The 22193-nt window shown below is 43.8% G+C and overlaps 1 protein-coding gene across 1 annotated transcript in view; it reads left to right on the top strand.

Moving 5' to 3' along the window:
• The first annotated feature begins 2535 nt into the window (after positions 1-2535).
• LOC142651877 (acyl-CoA dehydrogenase family member 11-like) overlaps positions 2536-22193 on the top strand; it is a 260668-nt gene continuing 241010 nt past the window's right edge. The window contains exon 1 of the mRNA XM_075827102.1: positions 2536-2743. Coding sequence (XP_075683217.1) covers positions 2604-2743 — 140 coding nt within the window. The 5' untranslated portion in view covers positions 2536-2603. The remainder of the gene's footprint in view (positions 2744-22193) is intronic.

The raw sequence follows: 22193 nt of genomic DNA, 5'->3' as shown, positions 1-22193 counted from the left end.
TTAATTCTTTGTTGTATATCGTCAGGATTTCTAAGTACCCTGACATGCGCTTTCAGTAAAGTTTCTCACTTAGTATTTTGTTCCTCCAAGAAGGAGTGACTATTGAGCGCTTTTGAAATCAAGTTGCGTTACCTTCTGCTGCATGAGCCACAGATTTTAAGTGCCCAGACTTGCGCAGTTGGACTTCTCTCTATAATTTTTCGCCGGACAAGCTATGTGTTGTGGTGCGCATGCGCTCTCAGAGATTACCGATTGACTAACCTCGAGTCCTGATGATTGGACAGTTCACTTGTCCGTCTTACATTACGGGGGTTCGTCTCCTTTCTGCCATTTCTATTGGCTTATTGGCTTTATATGTGGATGCGCCCACTTGCACGTCATACAGTGGTTTTAAAGGATGCAATTTAGAGTATGCAGTCATTAGCTCCACTAAAACCCCTGAAGATGTCGAAACATGTCGGGGTGGCTGTTTTGCTTTTAGTTTCTTTGTTAGGTTAGCAGTTGTATGGGAATTATAATAGTTACTATGCCATAGCACAGCATTCTGCAGCCGCTGGCTGATGCACCTATACACTCGTTGCACATATTTATCAAATATCACATCGAATATGACTCGATTCATTACACTCTGCGAGTCAACAATGGCTACTTTTAATTGTGTGTTATATGTGTCCTTTTTTGGAAGTGTTTAATTTAAATTAAGAAAGGTTATATTTTAGTTCAATCGATTGGTAGCTGACAATTAGGGTCTTTATTGTGCCTCAGGCATATCAGTATTTTTTTGTATAACTTTGCCAAATAACTTTGTCAAATTTGCCCCTGAGGGTTAGTAAAAGGATACTTACTGCTGGGGCCTGTATCTAAGGCTACATTCACACGAGCGTGACAGATTTACGTGTGTAAAAACGCGTGTATAACTTGTCGTGTGCGTTGCATTTTTGCATCAGCGCTTTACATGTGGCATGTGTTTTTCATTCACTGGCAAGCACTTTTTTTTTTCCAATGTAACAGATGCATGAAATACGTCATCCGTGTGCTGTCTGTGGTTTTCATGCACCCATTGACTTCAATGGGCGACTAGGTGGGTGAAAACGCACCAATATAGGACATTCAGTGAGTTTCACGCAACGGACACTCGCTGTGTAAAAACTCACACATGTGTGAATAGCCCCATTGAACTCAACGGGTCCATGTGCTGTGCGTTATTTCAACGCACAGCACACAGACGAGAATCACGCTCGTCTGAATGAGCCCTAAGTCTATCATGTGTGATACTGTCTGCTGGGGCCATGTATCTAAGCCTATCATGTATGATACTATCTGCTGAGACAATACATCCAATTCTATCCAGCGGTGTAGCTATAGGAGCCTTAGTCTTATAGATATGATATCTCCGATATATACGTATAAAATATATATATTTGGGGGGGGGCGGTAAACAAATGTCTCGGTGCTTGTGGACCTGATCTTTTAAGACCCTAGCAATGCCCCTGGTTCTCCCACTGATTCGGCATTATGGTGAGTTCAGTCACATTTACATTATAAATGTAATAATGAAATTATCGAAATTATATAATATGCACTTCACTGTGTTTTGTAATGCACATGATTCCCAACATGCCCCCCTGCCATCCATGGAAAAATTGTCTTGCATAAAACTGGTCCTTGGTGCAAAATAGGTTGGGTACCGCTGCTGTAGTGGACAGAGGGATCATATAATCTCATATTACTATATAATACAAGATGTACTTTAGTGAATAGAGTGACCATAAAATTTAATATTTCTATATAATACAAGCTGTTCTCTAGTGGACAGAGGGACCATAGAATATCATATTTCTATATAATACAAGATGTACTTTAGTCAATACAGGAACCATAAGCTCTCATGTTCCTATATAAAAAAAAAAGCTGTACTATAGTAGACCGAGGGACCATAGAATATCATATTCCTATATAAAACAAGCTGTAATCTAGTGGACAGAGGGACCATATAATCTCATGTTCCTATATAATACAAGCTGTACTTTAGTAGACAGAGGGACCATATAATCTCATATTCCTATATAATACAAGATGTACCCTAGTGAATAGAGGGACCATAGAATCTCATATTCCTTTATAAAACAAGCTGCACTCTAGTGGACAGAGGGGCCGTAGAATATCATATTTCTATATAATGCAAGCTGTACTCTAGTGGACAGAGGGACCATATAATCTCATATTTTTATATAATACAAGCTGTACTCTAGTGGAAAGAGGGACCATATAATCTCATCCCTATATAAAACAAACTACACTTTAGTAGACAGAGGGACCATATAATCCCATATTTCTATATAATACAAGATGTACTCTAGTGAATAGAGGGACAAAGTCCTTAAACCCACTTGCATTTAGACACAGCAGTGAATCATAGTTTCCTATTTTGAAAATTAAAGCATAATGTCTTATATGTAAACATGTGAGGGTTTGTTTATTTATCAGAAATATTTAGTGACAAACAAATGTGAAACATATGCAGTAATGTGTCAAAGGTGGAGAAGTCCAAGGGATCAATCACAGGACTGGACTTTACACACGCATTTTTATTCTTTGCAGAAATGGCAGCGCTAGAAGCAGACACCAGTGCGGTCAGAGAAAATCACAAATTTGATGAGCACAAGTTATGTGACTACTTGTCCAGCCATCTGCCAGGCTTCAGCACCAGTCCAAGTGACGCCCTGACAGTCAGGCAATACAGGTGAGATGGTGCAGGCTTGGTTTACCTGTGGGGTTGTCTGCGAAATTTACAATGTTAGTGTGACTAGAATTATTATCTGCAGATTACAGGTGGACACTGTTCCATACAGATGTAGCAAAATTTATCTTGACTCTGATAACTTGCTGCAGTGTGATATTACACAACAAAAGCCATTGAAAAAGCCAAGTTAGGCTCTATGCACACGACAGGGTCCGGGTGTTGGCCGATAAAAACGTCCGTTTTGGTCCGCTTTTCTTGGCCGTTTTGCATCCGTTGCCTGTCTGTTCCGGGCCGTGTTTCCGTTTTTAACGGCCGATTGTGACCCGTTTTGCATCCATTTTTCAATGTCCTTTTTAAAAATGTGACAATTTTTTGGGTCCCAACCCACAAAAAACACCCATAGGAAGGTCACATGATCGCCCAGTCACCATTTTCTCTTGCTTTAAGAGTATAGAGGGCTTTATCTGATCCTTCAGCTTCTTTGCATTGATTTTTGGCTTTTTCTCTGCTATTTTTACTTGCTAGCATGTCGTCACAACCATTGATCCGTGTACTGCAGTTTTAACTGATTTCGCGGCAATTCGGACAGCAATCACAGATGTTGATTCCCTCTGTAGATAGTGCTACAGTGCCCCTTGTAGATAGTGCCGCAGTGCCCCTGTAGATAGTGCAATACAGCCTCTTGTAGGTAGTTCCACACAGCCCCCTGTAGGTAATGCCACACAGCACCCTTGTAGTTAGTGCCACACAGCCCACTTGTAGGAAGTGCCACACAGCCCCCTTTTAGGTAGTGACACACAGCCTTCTTGTAGGTAGTGCCATACAGCCCCCTTGTAGGTAATGCCACACAGCCCCTTTGTAGGTAGGGCCAAACAGCCATCTTTTAGGTAGTGCCATATAGCCCCCTTTTAGGTAGTGCCCCACAGCCTCCTTGCAGGTAGTGCCACACAGCCCCGTTTTACGTCGTGCCACACAGCTCCCTTGTAGGTCATGTCACACAGCCCCCTTGTAGGCCGTGCCACACAGCCCCCTGTAGGTCGTGCCACACAGCCCTCTGTAGGTAGTGTCACACAGCCCTCTGTAGGTAGTGCCACATAGCACTCTATAGATAGTGCCACACAGCCCCCTGTGAGTAGTGTCACACAGCCCCGTGTAGGTAGTGCCAGGGGTGAACCTAGCCTGTCTGCCGCCTGAGGCGAACTATAAAAAGGCGCCCCCCCCAAATCTATCGGAGTTTTCTCATTCCTAGCTTTACACATCGAACACGCAATATATAAATTTTTTAAATAGGAAAGCATTTGATGTTTATTTGTTAGGCCCTGTTCACATGGAGTATTTTGACGAGTTTTTGGGCGCGGAAACCGCTCCGCAGAACTCGTCAAATACCAGCCGAAAATGCCTCCCAAGAAAGAAGGGACATGCCCTATCTTCGCGCGTTTACGCCTCTGACCTCCCATTGACATCAATGGGAGGAAGAGAAAGGGTATTTCACGGAGTTTGTTGCCCGTAGCACTCAATGGTCGCGAGCGAAAAACGCGGTGAAAATCGCGGCAAACTACGTGCAGGAAGGACAAAATTTGCCTCGAAATCCCAAACAGAATTTTGAGGCAGAATTTTCCTCCTGTAAAAAACACAGCCTTAAAGTGCTGTTTGAAGTATGGAAAATATTTAAAGAATTAGGGTATGTCCACACGGCCTATTTACGGACGTAAATCGGGCGTTTTTGTCCCGAATTACGTCTGAAAATAGCGCCTCAATAGCGCTGACAAACATCTGCCCTTTGAAAGCAATGGGCAGATGTTTGTCTGTTCACACGAGGCGTAATTTACGCGCCGCTGTCAAATGACGGAGCGCAAATAGACGCCCGCGTCAAAGAAGTGACCTGTCACTTCTTTGGCCGTAATTGGAGCCGTTATTCATTGACTTCAATGAATAGCAGCGCCAATTACGTCCGTAATTGACGCGGCGTTCAAGCGCCTGCACATGCCGTTACGGCTGAAATTACGGGGATGTTTTCAGGCTGAAACATCCCCGTAATTTCAGCCGTTACGGACGCCCTTGTGTGAACATACCCTTATTCTTACTGCCAATCAGTGCAGTGCAAATAGTACAGTCTGCCCTGCACGGCCCCATATCTCTCCTCGGCAGCCAGTCTCATTTGTGGCATCACTCTCTGCAATTACATTCAGGCCAGTCCAGGACGGATGGCGCTCAGCACTGTTTTGAAGCGGCACGTTCTGGGCTGGTTTCTTTGCTCTACCTGCTGTATTGTAGTGGTCTGCCTGTGCTGACTTGATGCCAGTGGTGGATTCATATGATCTTTGGCCCTGGGCTGTACACAAGTTATGGGCCCACATACCACACGTAAGTATCACCTACATGTCAAAGTGCATCACATGCCACGCTGCAGACTGTCTCTTAGCCTGATCATCTGCTGCCACACTCACTTCCCCACAGCCCACACCACAGTAATTTACATAGATTGTAAAACCAACATTACAAATAATACCCCCATACTGTTACTGAATAATACCTCATACTGTTACTGAATAATACCCCCATACTGTTACTGAATAATACCCCCATACTGTTACTGAATAATATCCCATACTGTTACTGAATAAAACTACCAAACCATGATCACATATTACTACAACATAGTGTCAGAAAAAACCCACCATACTGTTAGTGAATAAAACACTATATATAGACCAATATTACCACCATACAGTGACCTTATAGCGGTAGATGCCAGTTATACACAAGATATCCGCAGACCATATAAGTGTTTACAGTATAGTTATATCGAGTGACTACAGGTGACCTCTTCTCAGATTGAAGTCGCTCACTTTCACCTTTTCTTCTTTATCCAGCCAAGACCGCAATGACAACTTCTCCCGTACACGATTTCCTAAGCCCTGCAGAATATGACACAGATATCTTTGACTCCTTGCTTTTCTAGCGCACTCCCTAACTATTCCCTACCTCTACACAAACTCCCTATACATACTATAACTTACTCAGTGATAGAGCCACTTTTAGGGCCCTCACCCAGTAATAGAATTCCCACTCAGTACTAATACCCCTTTATGTCCCCACAGAAATAATGTCTCCACTCAGTAGTAATGCAGCCTTTTATGCCCCCATTCAGTACTAATGCTACTTTTTCTGCCACACTCAAATGCCTGCTTTATGACCCCACAATAAGGATGCCCCCTTTTGTATGCCACTTTTTTATGCCCCCTTTTTATTACCTAATAGACTTATGAATTTTAACTGAGTTCCGTGGCCCGGCGTGGATGGCATGATGCAGTGATGTCATCGTGCCGGGCAGTTGACGTCATCAGTATGTTCCCGATCTCTTGTAGGCCTCAGGTCTAAACCAGGCTGTGGCCTACAAGAGCAATCGGCGGAGCAGGGAGCCAATGGCCAGGGGTTGGCTGGCAAATTTTAGTCTGCGGGGCAAGCACACAGCACTGGCCCAAGAGTAGCGGCCCATTCTGGGGGCACTGGGCAATTGGCGAGTTTGCCCTCCTAACAAGGCTGCGGAAGAACTCTGCTGTTACCTGTCAACAGAAAAATCATCCGCCAGTAGGAAAAATGTTTCTTGATAGCGGAGTACAAGAAAGCCTCACCTGGGAATTAGACTTTTTTGTACTCCGCCATGGGGAAACATATTTCCCGCTGGCGGATGACTTTTCAGTTGACAGGAAGCAGAGTTACATGAAGGGGAATTATTTTTCCTTGACCTCTAGTTTCTATTGTGGCAAATGTAAGTTTTTAAAATTTTTATACTGCTTTTTTTTGGTAGGTTCCGCTGGAGCGTTTGGACTACGTCGTAGATTCATTGGACTACTTTGATGATCTAGTTTTAAAAAAAATATAAAATGGTGAAAGAGGGTTGCATGGGGGAGTTTAGATTTCAATAAAAAAGTTTTTCTTATGTCTGTTATTTTTAATACTTTATTATGGCCTTAGTAATGGCTGCTGTCTGATTGAGAGCGTCCATTACTAAGGGGCTTAGTGTTAGCAAGTAAAAAGGCTATCACTAACCCCTATTATTACCCCAGTTCTCACTGCCGCGAGAGGAGTACGATCCAGTACCCGACCATCTGAAGCGACGGTAAGGCAGCAGGGCGGTCACAGGCTGGTTTTACCAGGCTGGGAAGGGATAAAAAAAAACGTGGCCCTTCCCACGCTGGTGATGCTAGGCTGCTGCTGCTTCATTGTATCTGGCTGGTTATGAAAAATAGCGGGAACGTGGGGTCTTTTAAAAAAAAAAAAATAATAGAAAAAAAATTACGTGAGATCCCCTCCATTTTTCATAACCAGCCAGATACAATAAAGCAGCAGCAGCCTAGCATTACCAGGGTGGGAAGGGCCATGGTTTTTGGCCATTCCCAGCCTGATATTACCAGCCTGCGGCCACCCCAGTACCCGCCCTTCACTTCAGATGGTCGGGTGCTGGATCGTACCCAGCTCTTCCCGGTACTCCTGGTGGCGGTGGGTACCGGGGTAATAATAGGGGTTAGTGATAGATTGCCTTATTACTGGCTAACACTAAGCCCCTTCTTAGTAATGGACGCTCTCAATCAGACAGCTGCCATTACTAAGGCGGTAATGAAGTATTAAAAAACAGAGACATAAAGACATTTATTTTATTGAAATGACAACTCTTCCACACAATCCACTTTAACCATTTTATTTAAAAAAAGAAATAAAGCTTAAATCAGCGAAGTAGTCCAACGAATCTACGACGTAGTCCAAATGGTCTAGCGGAACTTGAAAAACAAAAATTAGCAGTATGAAAAATAAACATAAAGCTGGCTGCCCCCACAGACGTACAAACATATGAATAAATAGCTACCTTCGGAAACATATTAAAATAATTAGAAAAATTAGGCCCATAAAATAAAACATATCAAATAAAATAAAATAATTATAACACCTTTCTTTTAAAGAGAACCTTTCACCTCCCCATACATGTACAGCTGAGTGCAGCATGTAATGGGGGGGGGGGGGGGGGTGGCTGCACAAACTCTGGGGCACTTTACATTTTTTTCCTAGCCTCCTTCGTTATTTAGATATCAGTGCTGTAATATTTGGCGTCCGATATTTAAATAACCCCCATGAACTGTCAATGGGGAGGTAATTGGCAAGGGGGCGTGTAACATCGCTGTGACACTGTCCAATCAGCTACGGTCAGCGTTACAGCAAGAGCTGGAGAGAGAGCGCGTGCGCGCAGCTCCGCCACCACTAAGGAACACAAGAGGAGAAGAAGAGTGTGAATTCTTCTTCTTCTGTTTCATGGCATCGGAGCTGTGAGCGCACGCACGCTCTCACTCTTTAGCTCTCGGCAGACAAGGACGACAAGACTGATCTCTCACCTGAGATCACAGTCTTGTACTTGCCTACCGAGAGCTGAAGAGTGAGAGCGTGCGTGTGCACATTATCTCCTCTCTCCAGCTCTTGCTGTTGACATTGTCCGCAGCGGATTGGGCAGTGTCACAGCGATGTTACACGTCCCCTTGCCAATTTCCGCCCCATTGGCAGTTCATGGGGTTATTTAAATATCGGGCGCCAAATATTACAGCACCGATATCTAAGTATGGAAAGAGGGTAGAAAAAAAAATGTAAAGTGCCCCAGAGTTTGTGCAGCCCTGACCATTACATGCTGCACTCAAATGCAAATCTGTGGGCAGGTGAAAGATTCTCTTTAAAGTGTAACAACTTTTTAAAAAAATGTTGACATGTCAGAAGTTTTGATCAGTGGGGGCCGAGCACTGAGACACCTCCACTAGTCGCTAAAGCGAAGCAGCAGAAGTGCTCGGGTGAGCGGTGTGCCGCTTCAATTCTGTTTGGCTTTCCTTGGAGCAGTGTACAGGCTCAATAGAAAGTCTAGGAGTCCGTACACCGCTCACTCGGCTGAAAGTCGATCATAAATGAAGCGGCACAGCGCTCACCCGAGCACTTCTGCTGCTTCGTTTTAGCGATCGGTGGGGGCCTCAGTGCTCAGTCCCCCACCGATGAAAACTTCGGACATGTCACTATGATATATAAAGATATCTATTACTGCGATTGGTGCAAGTTTTAATTACTTTTTATTGAAAATGATTTGCACATTTTGAGATACAGCTGCTTTGTATCCTGTATACAGAGCAGCTGTATATTGCGCTGAGACCTGAATCCATTAGGTCGCCCATTACCGATCACATCTAAGTTATGAACTTAGATGTGATCGGTAACAGCTCGATCCTGCAGGACTCGCTGATACTGAATCAGTCAGTCCCGCTGACCTGACGGATACGGGATACAGCGCTATATACATTATATAATATATTTATTTTAATTAGCGGGGGCAGGTTTATGGGGAAGGATTAGGGCCTGTTCACATCAGCGTTGGCTTTCCGTTCCGGGGTTCCGTGGGAGGTTTCCGTCGGGTGAACCCCCTGCAACGGAAAGTCAAACTGAAACCACAGCTTCCGTTTCAGTCACCATTGAAATCAATGGTGACGGAAACATTGCTAATGGTTTCCGTTCATCACCATTCCGGCAGGTTTCAGTTTTTGTGACGGAATCAAGAACGCAGTCGACTGCGCTAATGGTGACGGAAACTGAAGCTGTGGTTTCAGTTTGACTTTCCGTTGCGGGGTTACCTCCGACGGAACCCCAGAACAGAAAGCCAACGCTGATGTGAACAGGCCCTAAGGCTTCTTTCACACTAGCATTAATATACGTTTACCTCTCTTCTGTCAGAGGAAGAGAGGATCGATACGTTAAACGGAAAGCAACGGCTCCATTAGAATTACCATTGCTTTCAATGGTAATTCTTTTGTATCAGTTGCTTTCCGTTTGCCTCCGTTCGCTCAGTTTCCGTTTTTTTTAAAGGAAACAAAAGTGAAGTCTGCAGAACTTTTATTTCCGTTCAAAAGAACGGAAACCTAGCGAATGGAGATAAACGGAAAGCAACTGATACAAAAGAATTACCATTGAAAGCAATGGTAATTCTAATGGAGCCGCTGCTTTCCGTTTAACGTATTGATCCTCTCTTCCTCTGACGGAAGAGAGGTAAATGTATATTAATGCTAGTGTGAACAAAGCCCAATACAAGTAAGATATTAATAAATAAATAAATAAAAAAATAAAAAACCAACTGGGATTTGAACCAGCAAACTTCATGTGTAAGGCAGACAATCTAACCCCTACACTATAGAAAACTTCAGTCAATGACTGTAAAACTGTAGTACTTGAGGGTTTATTGAATGACAGGCACTATTAGTCTCTCCTGTCTCTCTGCTGCGTGTGGGTGGTGACTGGTCAGAGACTCACAGTCAGACTGGCTGCCGCAGCTGCTGCATGCAGTGTTCACTGTGAGTGACTGTGAGACTCACCAGTCACTGCCCTGATTGTAGCTTTCCCACGCTAATTAAGCACAGGAAAGCTACAAAGCCAGGAATATACTGCGGGGGGGGGGGGGGGTCGTTTTACTGACAGCAGAGGGCTCTATAGGGGGGAATCATCCCCCCACCATAGAGCCCTGACTAGTTACTATACTGGAAGGTTAGGGGGGTCTGAGCATCTGACTGACTGCTCTAAAGTGGGGGCAGAATCCCCCCTATAGAGCTCTCTGCAGTAAGTCAGACAGTCAGACCCTCCCCCACCCACACTAATCGTTCCATTATAGTGATGTGAGGGCTCTATGGGGTGGATTATTCCAGCCCCATAGAGCCCTCTGCTGTCGGTAAAATGCCCCCCCTTGCAGTATACTCACGTCCCGGTCCCAGCAAGGCAGGCACTTACCTCGTGGTGCTGGTGCTGCTCGCCGCTCCTCCTGCAGACTTGCTCCTCTCTGGCTGCATGTACTGTGTACAGCGTCAGAGAGGAGGAGGAGTATTACAGACGTTCGGCGCGTCTGCATGGCCCCTCCCCCCGGTCCAGTCCCGGGCTGAAAATGCCGCCCCCCCCGTTTGGGTAGGTGGTGCCGCCTGAGGCCGTCGGCTCACCTGGCCTCATGGGAGGTTCGGCATTGGGTAGTGCCACAGAGGCCCCTGTAGGTATTACCACAGCCCCTTATAGATAACATCCCCATAGATGGCATCCCCCATAGATGACACCCCCTGTAGATAGAGCCACTTTAGCTCCCTGTAGGAGCGAAATCCCACTAGCCAGGGATTCTGCTTCAGGAGTTTCCCCTGATGTCACTGTCCATATATGGATAGTGACATCAGGGACTTCTCCTGCAGCGGAATCCCTGGCCAGAACGTCGGCAACACTCTGGCCAGAGATTCCGCTTCAGGAGTTGCCCCTGATTTCATATATGGATAGTGACGTCAGGCAGGATTGTTTATTTTTAATAAAAAATAAATAAAAATGTACTTTGTGACCTGACCGAAAGGCGGTCAGGTCACTCACAGGGCATGAGTCAGGGAGGGGGTGGCTACCCCAGCACCTCTAAGACACACCCTCTCTACATGGATTGGACAGAACTGCTCACATGAGCAGCTGTAGCCAATCCAAGAACAGATGAAGTGTCTGAACCTCAGGGCCTGCAAGGAGGAGAACCAGCAGAAGAAGCTAGAGAAGAGGAGGAAGCTTCGCCTACAGACCGCCCTGCAAGAAGCCTGTGAGGAATGAAATGGTATGTGCCTCTATATGTCTCTATTTGTCTCTGTGTGTGTATGTGTATAAGTTCCAATATGTGTGTATATGTGTTTCTGTGTGTGTATTTGTATGTCTATGTGCCTATATATGTGTCTGTATGTGTGTATATATTTCTGTGTGTGTGCATCTACTACATTATCTGTACTCAGAAAGTTATCACTGTGTGTTATCTGGGGGGTTACATATGACTGCAGGTAACATTACTACTTTATCTGTACTAAGAGAGTTATCACTGTGTTATCTGTGGTGTTACATAGGACTGCAGGTAACATCTACTACATTGTCTGTACTCAGAGAGTTATCAATGTGTGTTATCTGTGGTGTTACATAGGACTGCAGGTGACATCTACTACATTATCTGTACTCAGAGTGTTATCACTGTGTGCCGGGCTGGCCTTAGGGGTGTGCGACCTGTGCAGCACCACAGGGTGCATCACTCCCTGATGCTTCCATAGATTACTCCCTCTGCAGCCCCTAATTCCTCCTACAACATAATCTTCTCTATGGTGGCACCATATCCCATCTCCTCAGCCTGTCTGTGGACTGCATGTGAGATCCTACATAGAAGGTAAGTGTATGCATGAGTGTGTATGCGTGTGAAGTATATGTATGAGTGTGTAAGTGTATGTATGAGTGTGTAAGTGTATGTATGTGTGGATGAGTGTGTAAGTGTATGTATGAGTGTGTAAGTGTATGTATGAGTGCGTGAGTGTATGTATGAGTGTGTAAGTGTGTGCATATGAGTGTGGAAGTGTGTGTGTATGAGTGTGGAAGTGTGTGTGTATGAGTGTGGAAGTGTGTGTGTGTGTGTGTATGTAAGTGTGTGTGCATGAGTGTGTGAGTATGAGTGTATGAGTGTGTATGTGTGTGTATGAGTGTGTTAGTGTGTGCATGGGTTTGTAAGTGTGTGTGTGTGTGTGTGTATATATATATATATATATATATCTGTGTGCATGTGGATATATATGATTCTCATGTACATATGATACAGTAAGGGCATATTCACGCATTGTAGTTTTGCAGCAATGATTTAAAAACGGTTTTTGCTGTGGTTTTGTGTAAATAGTGGCAAAACTGTGATGTGTACAGTATATAGTGTGTATATAGTGATATTATGTGTGTGCGTGTGTAGACTGTTAAGCAGTATTTTGTGCATAGTGTATATTGCAATATTATAGGTGTATTCTGTATATAGCGGTATTATATGGGAGTATAGTATATAGCAGTATAATAGGTATGTAGTGAATATAATGGTATTATGTGTACAGCATAGAGCAGTATTTTTATAAAAACAATATGTATAGGTGTTATATGTTTGTAGAGTATAAAGTGATTATTAATTATATTTACAGCATATATTGGACTTTATATGTACAATATATGGCAGCATTATATATATATATATATATATATATATATATATATTATATGTACACACAGTACATAGAGTATTTATATGTACAGTATCATTAATGTGTACTGTATATGGCGTATTATATATGTATACATAGATTGTAAGCTCTTGTGAGCAGGGTCCTCACTTATCTTGTTTGAAATGTAAATTGATTTTGTCAATATATAATGTCTGATATTGTCTGTACAATGTACCCCTTGAACTGAAAAGTGCTGCGGAATATGTTGGCGTTATATAAATAAAAATTATTATTATGTATACATTTTACAAACGTATTATTTATGTATAAAGTAAATGGTAGCATTATTTATACGTACAGTACATACCGGTGTTATTTATGTGAACAGTATATGGTGGCATTATTTGTGTGGAAGTTATATAATATGGGATGGGTGCCAAAACTATTCTGCTGCACAGGGCGCTCTCTAGACTAGAGCCGGCCCTGACTGTGTGTTATCTGTGGTATTACATAGGACTGCAGGTAACATGACATCTACTACATTATCTGTAGAGAGTTATCACTGTGTGTTCTCTGTGTATTACATAGGACTGCAGATGACACACGCAAAAATTGAAGTTGCACCCCCCAGATTTGACCAGAAACAAGCTCAGTACATATATACAGCTCCAGAACAAAGCTCAGTACATATATACAGCTCCAGAACAAAGCTCAGTACATATATACAGCACCTGAACAAAGCTCAGTACATAAATACAACACCAGAACCAAGTTCAGTACATATATACAGCTCCAGAACAATGCTCTGTACATAAACACAGCAATAGAACCAAGCTCAGAACATATATTCAGCACAAGAACAAAGCTCAGTACATATACACACCATCAGAACCAAGCTCAGTACATATATACAGCTCCAAAACCAAGCCCAGTAAATAAATACAGCACCAGAACGAAGCTCAGTACATAAATACATCACCAGAACATAGCTCAGTACATATATACAGCAGCAGAACAAAGCTCAATACATAAATACACCAGAACCAAGCACAGTACATATATACAACTAGAACCGATAAAAACACAGGGACATATACAAAAACACCGACAAGGGCCATACTTACAAATGGACACAGCCAGGCCAGAAATGCTGATGAAAGGGCGAGCAGGTGCTTTAAATAATAATAGCCACTCCCACTAGTCTTGAGGGGAGTGGTGTGTGGTGCATGGGAAGTGTACTAAGAAATAATGAATGAATAGTGTGTGTGCAAGTGTAATACTATAAGTGAAATATAGGGGGCAGTAATAAATGAAGTGCCTCAATAGAAATAAATGGATAATGGGGTGCAAGTGAGTGAAACATGGAGGGATAGTGTGTACGTCATGAGGCACAACGTGTATAGCCAGGTAGAAGCCTATTTGTGACGCCTTGATAATTCATAGAGCGGGCTACCCTGCTTGCTATGCCAAACAACAACACACCATGCTCTCCCAGCATCAAAGACCCGGCTGTGTCCAAGAGAAGCGAATATACATAATAATGAAAAATACCTGGGGTATTGGTAATCATTTTGGCCAAAAGGACGCAAGCTCGCAATCCACGACAAGGATCCCCAGACTTGCGAGTCCCTAACTCCTAAACTGGAACAGAACGTTCCTGATGCACAAACAGAACCGATAAAAACACAGGGACATATACAAAAACACAGACAAAGGCCATACTTACAAATGGACACAGCCAGGCCAGAAATGCTGATGAAAGGGCGAGCAGGTGCTTTAAATAATAATAGCCACTCCCACTAGTCTTGAGGGGAGTGGTGTGTGGTGCATGGGAAGTGTACTAAGAAATAATGAATGAATAGTGTGTGTGCAAGTGTAATACTATAAGTGAAATATAGGGGGCAGTAATAAATGAAGTGCCTCAATAGAAATAAATGGATAATGGGGTGCAAGTGAGTGAAACATGGAGGGATAGTGTGTACGTCATGAGGCACAACGTGTATAGCCAGGTAGAAGCCTATTTGTGACGCCTTGATAATTCATAGAGCGGGCTACCCTGCTTGCTATGCCAAACAACAACACACCATGCTCTCCCAGCATCAAAGACCCGGCTGTGTCCAAGAGAAGCGAATATACATAATAATGAAAAATACCTGGGGTATTGGTAATCATTTTGGCCAAAAGGACGCAAGCTCGCAATCCACGACAAGGATCCCCAGACTTGCGAGTCCCTAACTCCTAAACTGGAACAGAACGTTCCTGATGCACAAACAGAACCGATAAAAACACAGGGACATATACAAAAACACCGACAAAGGCCATACTTACAAATGGACACAGCCAGGCCAGAAATGCTGATGAAAGGGCGAGCAGGTGCTTTAAATAATAATAGCCACTCCCACTAGTCTTGAGGGGAGTGGTGTGTGGTGCATGGGAAGTGTACTAAGAAATAATGAATGAATAGTGTGTGTGCAAGTGTAATACTATAAGTGAAATATAGGGGGCAGTAATAAATGAAGTGCCTCAATAGAAATAAATGGATAATGGGGTGCAAGTGAGTGAAACATGGAGGGATAGTGTGTACGTCATGAGGCACAACGTGTATAGCCAGGTAGAAGCCTATTTGTGACGCCTTGATAATTCATAGAGCGGGCTACCCTGCTTGCTATGCCAAACAACAACACACCATGCTCTCCCAGCATCAAAGACCCGGCTGTGTCCAAGAGAAGCGAATATACATAATAATGAAAAATACCTGGGGTATTGGTAATCATTTTGGCCAAAAGGACGCAAGCTCGCAATCCACGACAAGGATCCCCAGACTTGCGAGTCCCTAACTCCTAAACTGGAACAGAACGTTCCTGATGCACAAACAGAACCGATAAAAACACAGGGACATATACAAAAACACCGACAAAGGCCATACTTACAAATGGACACAGCCAGGCCAGAAATGCTGATGAAAGGGCGAGCAGGTGCTTTAAATAATAATAGCCACTCCCACTAGTCTTGAGGGGAGTGGTGTGTGGTGCATGGGAAGTGTACTAAGAAATAATGAATGAATAGTGTGTGTGCAAGTGTAATACTATAAGTGAAATATAGGGGGCAGTAATAAATGAAGTGCCTCAATAGAAATAAATGGATAATGGGGTGCAAGTGAGTGAAACATGGAGGGATAGTGTGTACGTCATGAGGCACAACGTGTATAGCCAGGTAGAAGCCTATTTGTGACGCCTTGATAATTCATAGAGCGGGCTACCCTGCTTGCTATGCCAAACAACAACACACCATGCTCTCCCAGCATCAAAGACCCGGCTGTGTCCAAGAGAAGCGAATATACATAATAATGAAAAATACCTGGGGTATTGGTAATCATTTTGGCCAAAAGGACGCAAGCTCGCAATCCACGACAAGGATCCCCAGACTTGCGAGTCCCTAACTCCTAAACTGGAACAGAACGTTCCTGATGCACAAACAGAACCGATAAAAACACAGGGACATATACAAAAACACCGACAAAGGCCATACTTACAAATGGACACAGCCAGGCCAGAAATGCTGATGAAAGGGCGAGCAGGTGCTTTAAATAATAATAGCCACTCCCACTAGTCTTGAGGGGAGTGGTGTGTGGTGCATGGGAAGTGTACTAAGAAATAATGAATGAATAGTGTGTGTGCAAGTGTAATACTATAAGTGAAATATAGGGGGCAGTAATAAATGAAGTGCCTCAATAGAAATAAATGGATAATGGGGTGCAAGTGAGTGAAACATGGAGGGATAGTGTGTACGTCATGAGGCACAACGTGTATAGCCAGGTAGAAGCCTATTTGTGACGCCTTGATAATTCATAGAGCGGGCTACCCTGCTTGCTATGCCAAACAACAACACACCATGCTCTCCCAGCATCAAAGACCCGGCTGTGTCCAAGAGAAGCGAATATACATAATAATGAAAAATACCTGGGGTATTGGTAATCATTTTGGCCAAAAGGACGCAAGCTCGCAATCCACGACAAGGATCCCCAGACTTGCGAGTCCCTAACTCCTAAACTGGAACAGAACGTTCCTGATGCACAAACAGAACCGATAAAAACACAGGGACATATACAAAAACACCGACAAAGGCCATACTTACAAATGGACACAGCCAGGCCAGAAATGCTGATGAAAGGGCGAGCAGGTGCTTTAAATAATAATAGCCACTCCCACTAGTCTTGAGGGGAGTGGTGTGTGGTGCATGGGAAGTGTACTAAGAAATAATGAATGAATAGTGTGTGTGCAAGTGTAATACTATAAGTGAAATATAGGGGGCAGTAATAAATGAAGTGCCTCAATAGAAATAAATGGATAATGGGGTGCAAGTGAGTGAAACATGGAGGGATAGTGTGTACGTCATGAGGCACAACGTGTATAGCCAGGTAGAAGCCTATTTGTGACGCCTTGATAATTCATAGAGCGGGCTACCCTGCTTGCTATGCCAAACAACAACACACCATGCTCTCCCAGCATCAAAGACCCGGCTGTGTCCAAGAGAAGCGAATATACATAATAATGAAAAATACCTGGGGTATTGGTAATCATTTTGGCCAAAAGGACGCAAGCTCGCAATCCACGACAAGGATCCCCAGACTTGCGAGTCCCTAACTCCTAAACTGGAACAGAACGTTCCTGATGCACAAACAGAACCGATAAAAACACAGGGACATATACAAAAACACCGACAAAGGCCATACTTACAAATGGACACAGCCAGGCCAGAAATGCTGATGAAAGGGCGAGCAGGTGCTTTAAATAATAATAGCCACTCCCACTAGTCTTGAGGGGAGTGGTGTGTGGTGCATGGGAAGTGTACTAAGAAATAATGAATGAATAGTGTGTGTGCAAGTGTAATACTATAAGTGAAATATAGGGGGCAGTAATAAATGAAGTGCCTCAATAGAAATAAATGGATAATGGGGTGCAAGTGAGTGAAACATGGAGGGATAGTGTGTACGTCATGAGGCACAACGTGTATAGCCAGGTAGAAGCCTATTTGTGACGCCTTGATAATTCATAGAGCGGGCTACCCTGCTTGCTATGCCAAACAACAACACACCATGCTCTCCCAGCATCAAAGACCCGGCTGTGTCCAAGAGAAGCGAATATACATAATAATGAAAAATACCTGGGGTATTGGTAATCATTTTGGCCAAAAGGACGCAAGCTCGCAATCCACGACAAGGATCCCCAGACTTGCGAGTCCCTAACTCCTAAACTGGAACAGAACGTTCCTGATGCACAAACAGAACCGATAAAAACACAGGGACATATACAAAAACACCGACAAAGGCCATACTTACAAATGGACACAGCCAGGCCAGAAATGCTGATGAAAGGGCGAGCAGGTGCTTTAAATAATAATAGCCACTCCCACTAGTCTTGAGGGGAGTGGTGTGTGGTGCATGGGAAGTGTACTAAGAAATAATGAATGAATAGTGTGTGTGCAAGTGTAATACTATAAGTGAAATATAGGGGGCAGTAATAAATGAAGTGCCTCAATAGAAATAAATGGATAATGGGGTGCAAGTGAGTGAAACATGGAGGGATAGTGTGTACGTCATGAGGCACAACGTGTATAGCCAGGTAGAAGCCTATTTGTGACGCCTTGATAATTCATAGAGCGGGCTACCCTGCTTGCTATGCCAAACAACAACACACCATGCTCTCCCAGCATCAAAGACCCGGCTGTGTCCAAGAGAAGCGAATATACATAATAATGAAAAATACCTGGGGTATTGGTAATCATTTTGGCCAAAAGGACGCAAGCTCGCAATCCACGACAAGGATCCCCAGACTTGCGAGTCCCTAACTCCTAAACTGGAACAGAACGTTCCTGATGCACAAACAGAACCGATAAAAACACAGGGACATATACAAAAACACCGACAAAGGCCATACTTACAAATGGACACAGCCAGGCCAGAAATGCTGATGAAAGGGCGAGCAGGTGCTTTAAATAATAATAGCCACTCCCACTAGTCTTGAGGGGAGTGGTGTGTGGTGCATGGGAAGTGTACTAAGAAATAATGAATGAATAGTGTGTGTGCAAGTGTAATACTATAAGTGAAATATAGGGGGCAGTAATAAATGAAGTGCCTCAATAGAAATAAATGGATAATGGGGTGCAAGTGAGTGAAACATGGAGGGATAGTGTGTACGTCATGAGGCACAACGTGTATAGCCAGGTAGAAGCCTATTTGTGACGCCTTGATAATTCATAGAGCGGGCTACCCTGCTTGCTATGCCAAACAACAACACACCATGCTCTCCCAGCATCAAAGACCCGGCTGTGTCCAAGAGAAGCGAATATACATAATAATGAAAAATACCTGGGGTATTGGTAATCATTTTGGCCAAAAGGACGCAAGCTCGCAATCCACGACAAGGATCCCCAGACTTGCGAGTCCCTAACTCCTAAACTGGAACAGAACGTTCCTGATGCACAAACAGAACCGATAAAAACACAGGGACATATACAAAAACACCGACAAAGGCCATACTTACAAATGGACACAGCCAGGCCAGAAATGCTGATGAAAGGGCGAGCAGGTGCTTTAAATAATAATAGCCACTCCCACTAGTCTTGAGGGGAGTGGTGTGTGGTGCATGGGAAGTGTACTAAGAAATAATGAATGAATAGTGTGTGTGCAAGTGTAATACTATAAGTGAAATATAGGGGGCAGTAATAAATGAAGTGCCTCAATAGAAATAAATGGATAATGGGGTGCAAGTGAGTGAAACATGGAGGGATAGTGTGTACGTCATGAGGCACAACGTGTATAGCCAGGTAGAAGCCTATTTGTGACGCCTTGATAATTCATAGAGCGGGCTACCCTGCTTGCTATGCCAAACAACAACACACCATGCTCTCCCAGCATCAAAGACCCGGCTGTGTCCAAGAGAAGCGAATATACATAATAATGAAAAATACCTGGGGTATTGGTAATCATTTTGGCCAAAAGGACGCAAGCTCGCAATCCACGACAAGGATCCCCAGACTTGCGAGTCCCTAACTCCTAAACTGGAACAGAACGTTCCTGATGCACAAACAGAACCGATAAAAACACAGGGACATATACAAAAACACCGACAAAGGCCATACTTACAAATGGACACAGCCAGGCCAGAAATGCTGATGAAAGGGCGAGCAGGTGCTTTAAATAATAATAGCCACTCCCACTAGTCTTGAGGGGAGTGGTGTGTGGTGCATGGGAAGTGTACTAAGAAATAATGAATGAATAGTGTGTGTGCAAGTGTAATACTATAAGTGAAATATAGGGGGCAGTAATAAATGAAGTGCCTCAATAGAAATAAATGGATAATGGGGTGCAAGTGAGTGAAACATGGAGGGATAGTGTGTACGTCATGAGGCACAACGTGTATAGCCAGGTAGAAGCCTATTTGTGACGCCTTGATAATTCATAGAGCGGGCTACCCTGCTTGCTATGCCAAACAACAACACACCATGCTCTCCCAGCATCAAAGACCCGGCTGTGTCCAAGAGAAGCGAATATACATAATAATGAAAAATACCTGGGGTATTGGTAATCATTTTGGCCAAAAGGACGCAAGCTCGCAATCCACGACAAGGATCCCCAGACTTGCGAGTCCCTAACTCCTAAACTGGAACAGAACGTTCCTGATGCACAAACAGAACCGATAAAAACACAGGGACATATACAAAAACACCGACAAAGGCCATACTTACAAATGGACACAGCCAGGCCAGAAATGCTGATGAAAGGGCGAGCAGGTGCTTTAAATAATAATAGCCACTCCCACTAGTCTTGAGGGGAGTGGTGTGTGGTGCATGGGAAGTGTACTAAGAAATAATGAATGAATAGTGTGTGTGCAAGTGTAATACTATAAGTGAAATATAGGGGGCAGTAATAAATGAAGTGCCTCAATAGAAATAAATGGATAATGGGGTGCAAGTGAGTGAAACATGGAGGGATAGTGTGTACGTCATGAGGCACAACGTGTATAGCCAGGTAGAAGCCTATTTGTGACGCCTTGATAATTCATAGAGCGGGCTACCCTGCTTGCTATGCCAAACAACAACACACCATGCTCTCCCAGCATCAAAGACCCGGCTGTGTCCAAGAGAAGCGAATATACATAATAATGAAAAATACCTGGGGTATTGGTATACAACTCCATAACCAAGCTCAGTACATATATACAGCACCAGAACAAAGATCAGTACATATATACAGCACCAGAACAAAGCTCAGTACATATATACAGCACCAGAATCAAGCTCAGTACATATATAAAGCTCCAGAACCAAGCTCAATACATAAATACAGCACTAGAACCAAGCTCGGTACATAAATACATCACCAGAACAAAGCTCAGTACATATATACAACACCACAAACAAGCTCATTACATATATACAGCACCACAAACAAGCTCAGTACATAAATAAACCAGGACCAAGATCAGTACAAATATATAATTCCAAAACCAAGCTCAGTACATATAAACAGCACCAGAACTAAGCACATACATATATACAGCTCCAGTACCAAGTTCAGTACATAAATACAATACCAGAACCAAGCTCAACACCCAAATACAACACCAGAACCAAGCTTAATACATATATACAGTACCAGAACAAAGCTCCGTACATATATAGCTCCAGAAACAAACTCAGTACATATATTCAGCACCAGAACCAGTATCAAGCTCATTGAAGTGGCGCCCCAGTTACCCCCTTATTTTTCCAGAAACAAGCTCAGTGTCATGGCGCGGGGTGTGGACCAACTTGGCTGTACTGTGTAGCGGATGCTGTGCCATGGAGTCTACTGCCACAATGAGTTGATCCTGTCGTGCTTGCAGATCCTGCAGGTCCGCCTGCATGGCTTGGGAGGATGACAGGCTCTTGACTTGGCCAGCGGGGTCCATAGCCTGTGCGTATTGTCATGCCGCGGGGTGTGGACCCACTGGGCCGTACCGCGTAGCGGAGTAGCAGCTGGCCAACAGGGTACAAAACAATGTCTATAGTTCTGAACGGGTACCTGAGGCAATGTATACAGTGGCAGCGGTACGACTTGACTTTCACAGCAGGTAACGCCGCGGATGCAGCGGGAAGACACGACTTGACTTTCACAGCAGGTAATGCCGCGGATGCAGCGGGAAGACACGACTTGACTTTCACAGCAGGTAACGCTAGCACGGGATACAGGGTACAGGCAGCGGGAACGGGTAACACTGGGAACTGGAAAACACTGGGAGACCTTTAGCAAGACAAACTAGGGTATACAAAAATGCTCAGGCAAGGAACCAGTGGGCAGAGCCCCTTTTTATAGTCCAGCAGCCATTTGGGCTGATAATTGATTTTAGACAGCTGGACGCGTACTAGCCCTTTAA

This window comes from Rhinoderma darwinii, chromosome 5, assembly GCF_050947455.1.
Source record: "Rhinoderma darwinii isolate aRhiDar2 chromosome 5, aRhiDar2.hap1, whole genome shotgun sequence".
NCBI classification, from domain to species: Eukaryota; Metazoa; Chordata; class Amphibia; order Anura; family Rhinodermatidae; genus Rhinoderma; species Rhinoderma darwinii.
This window is presented reverse-complemented; position numbering and strand designations above follow the sequence as displayed.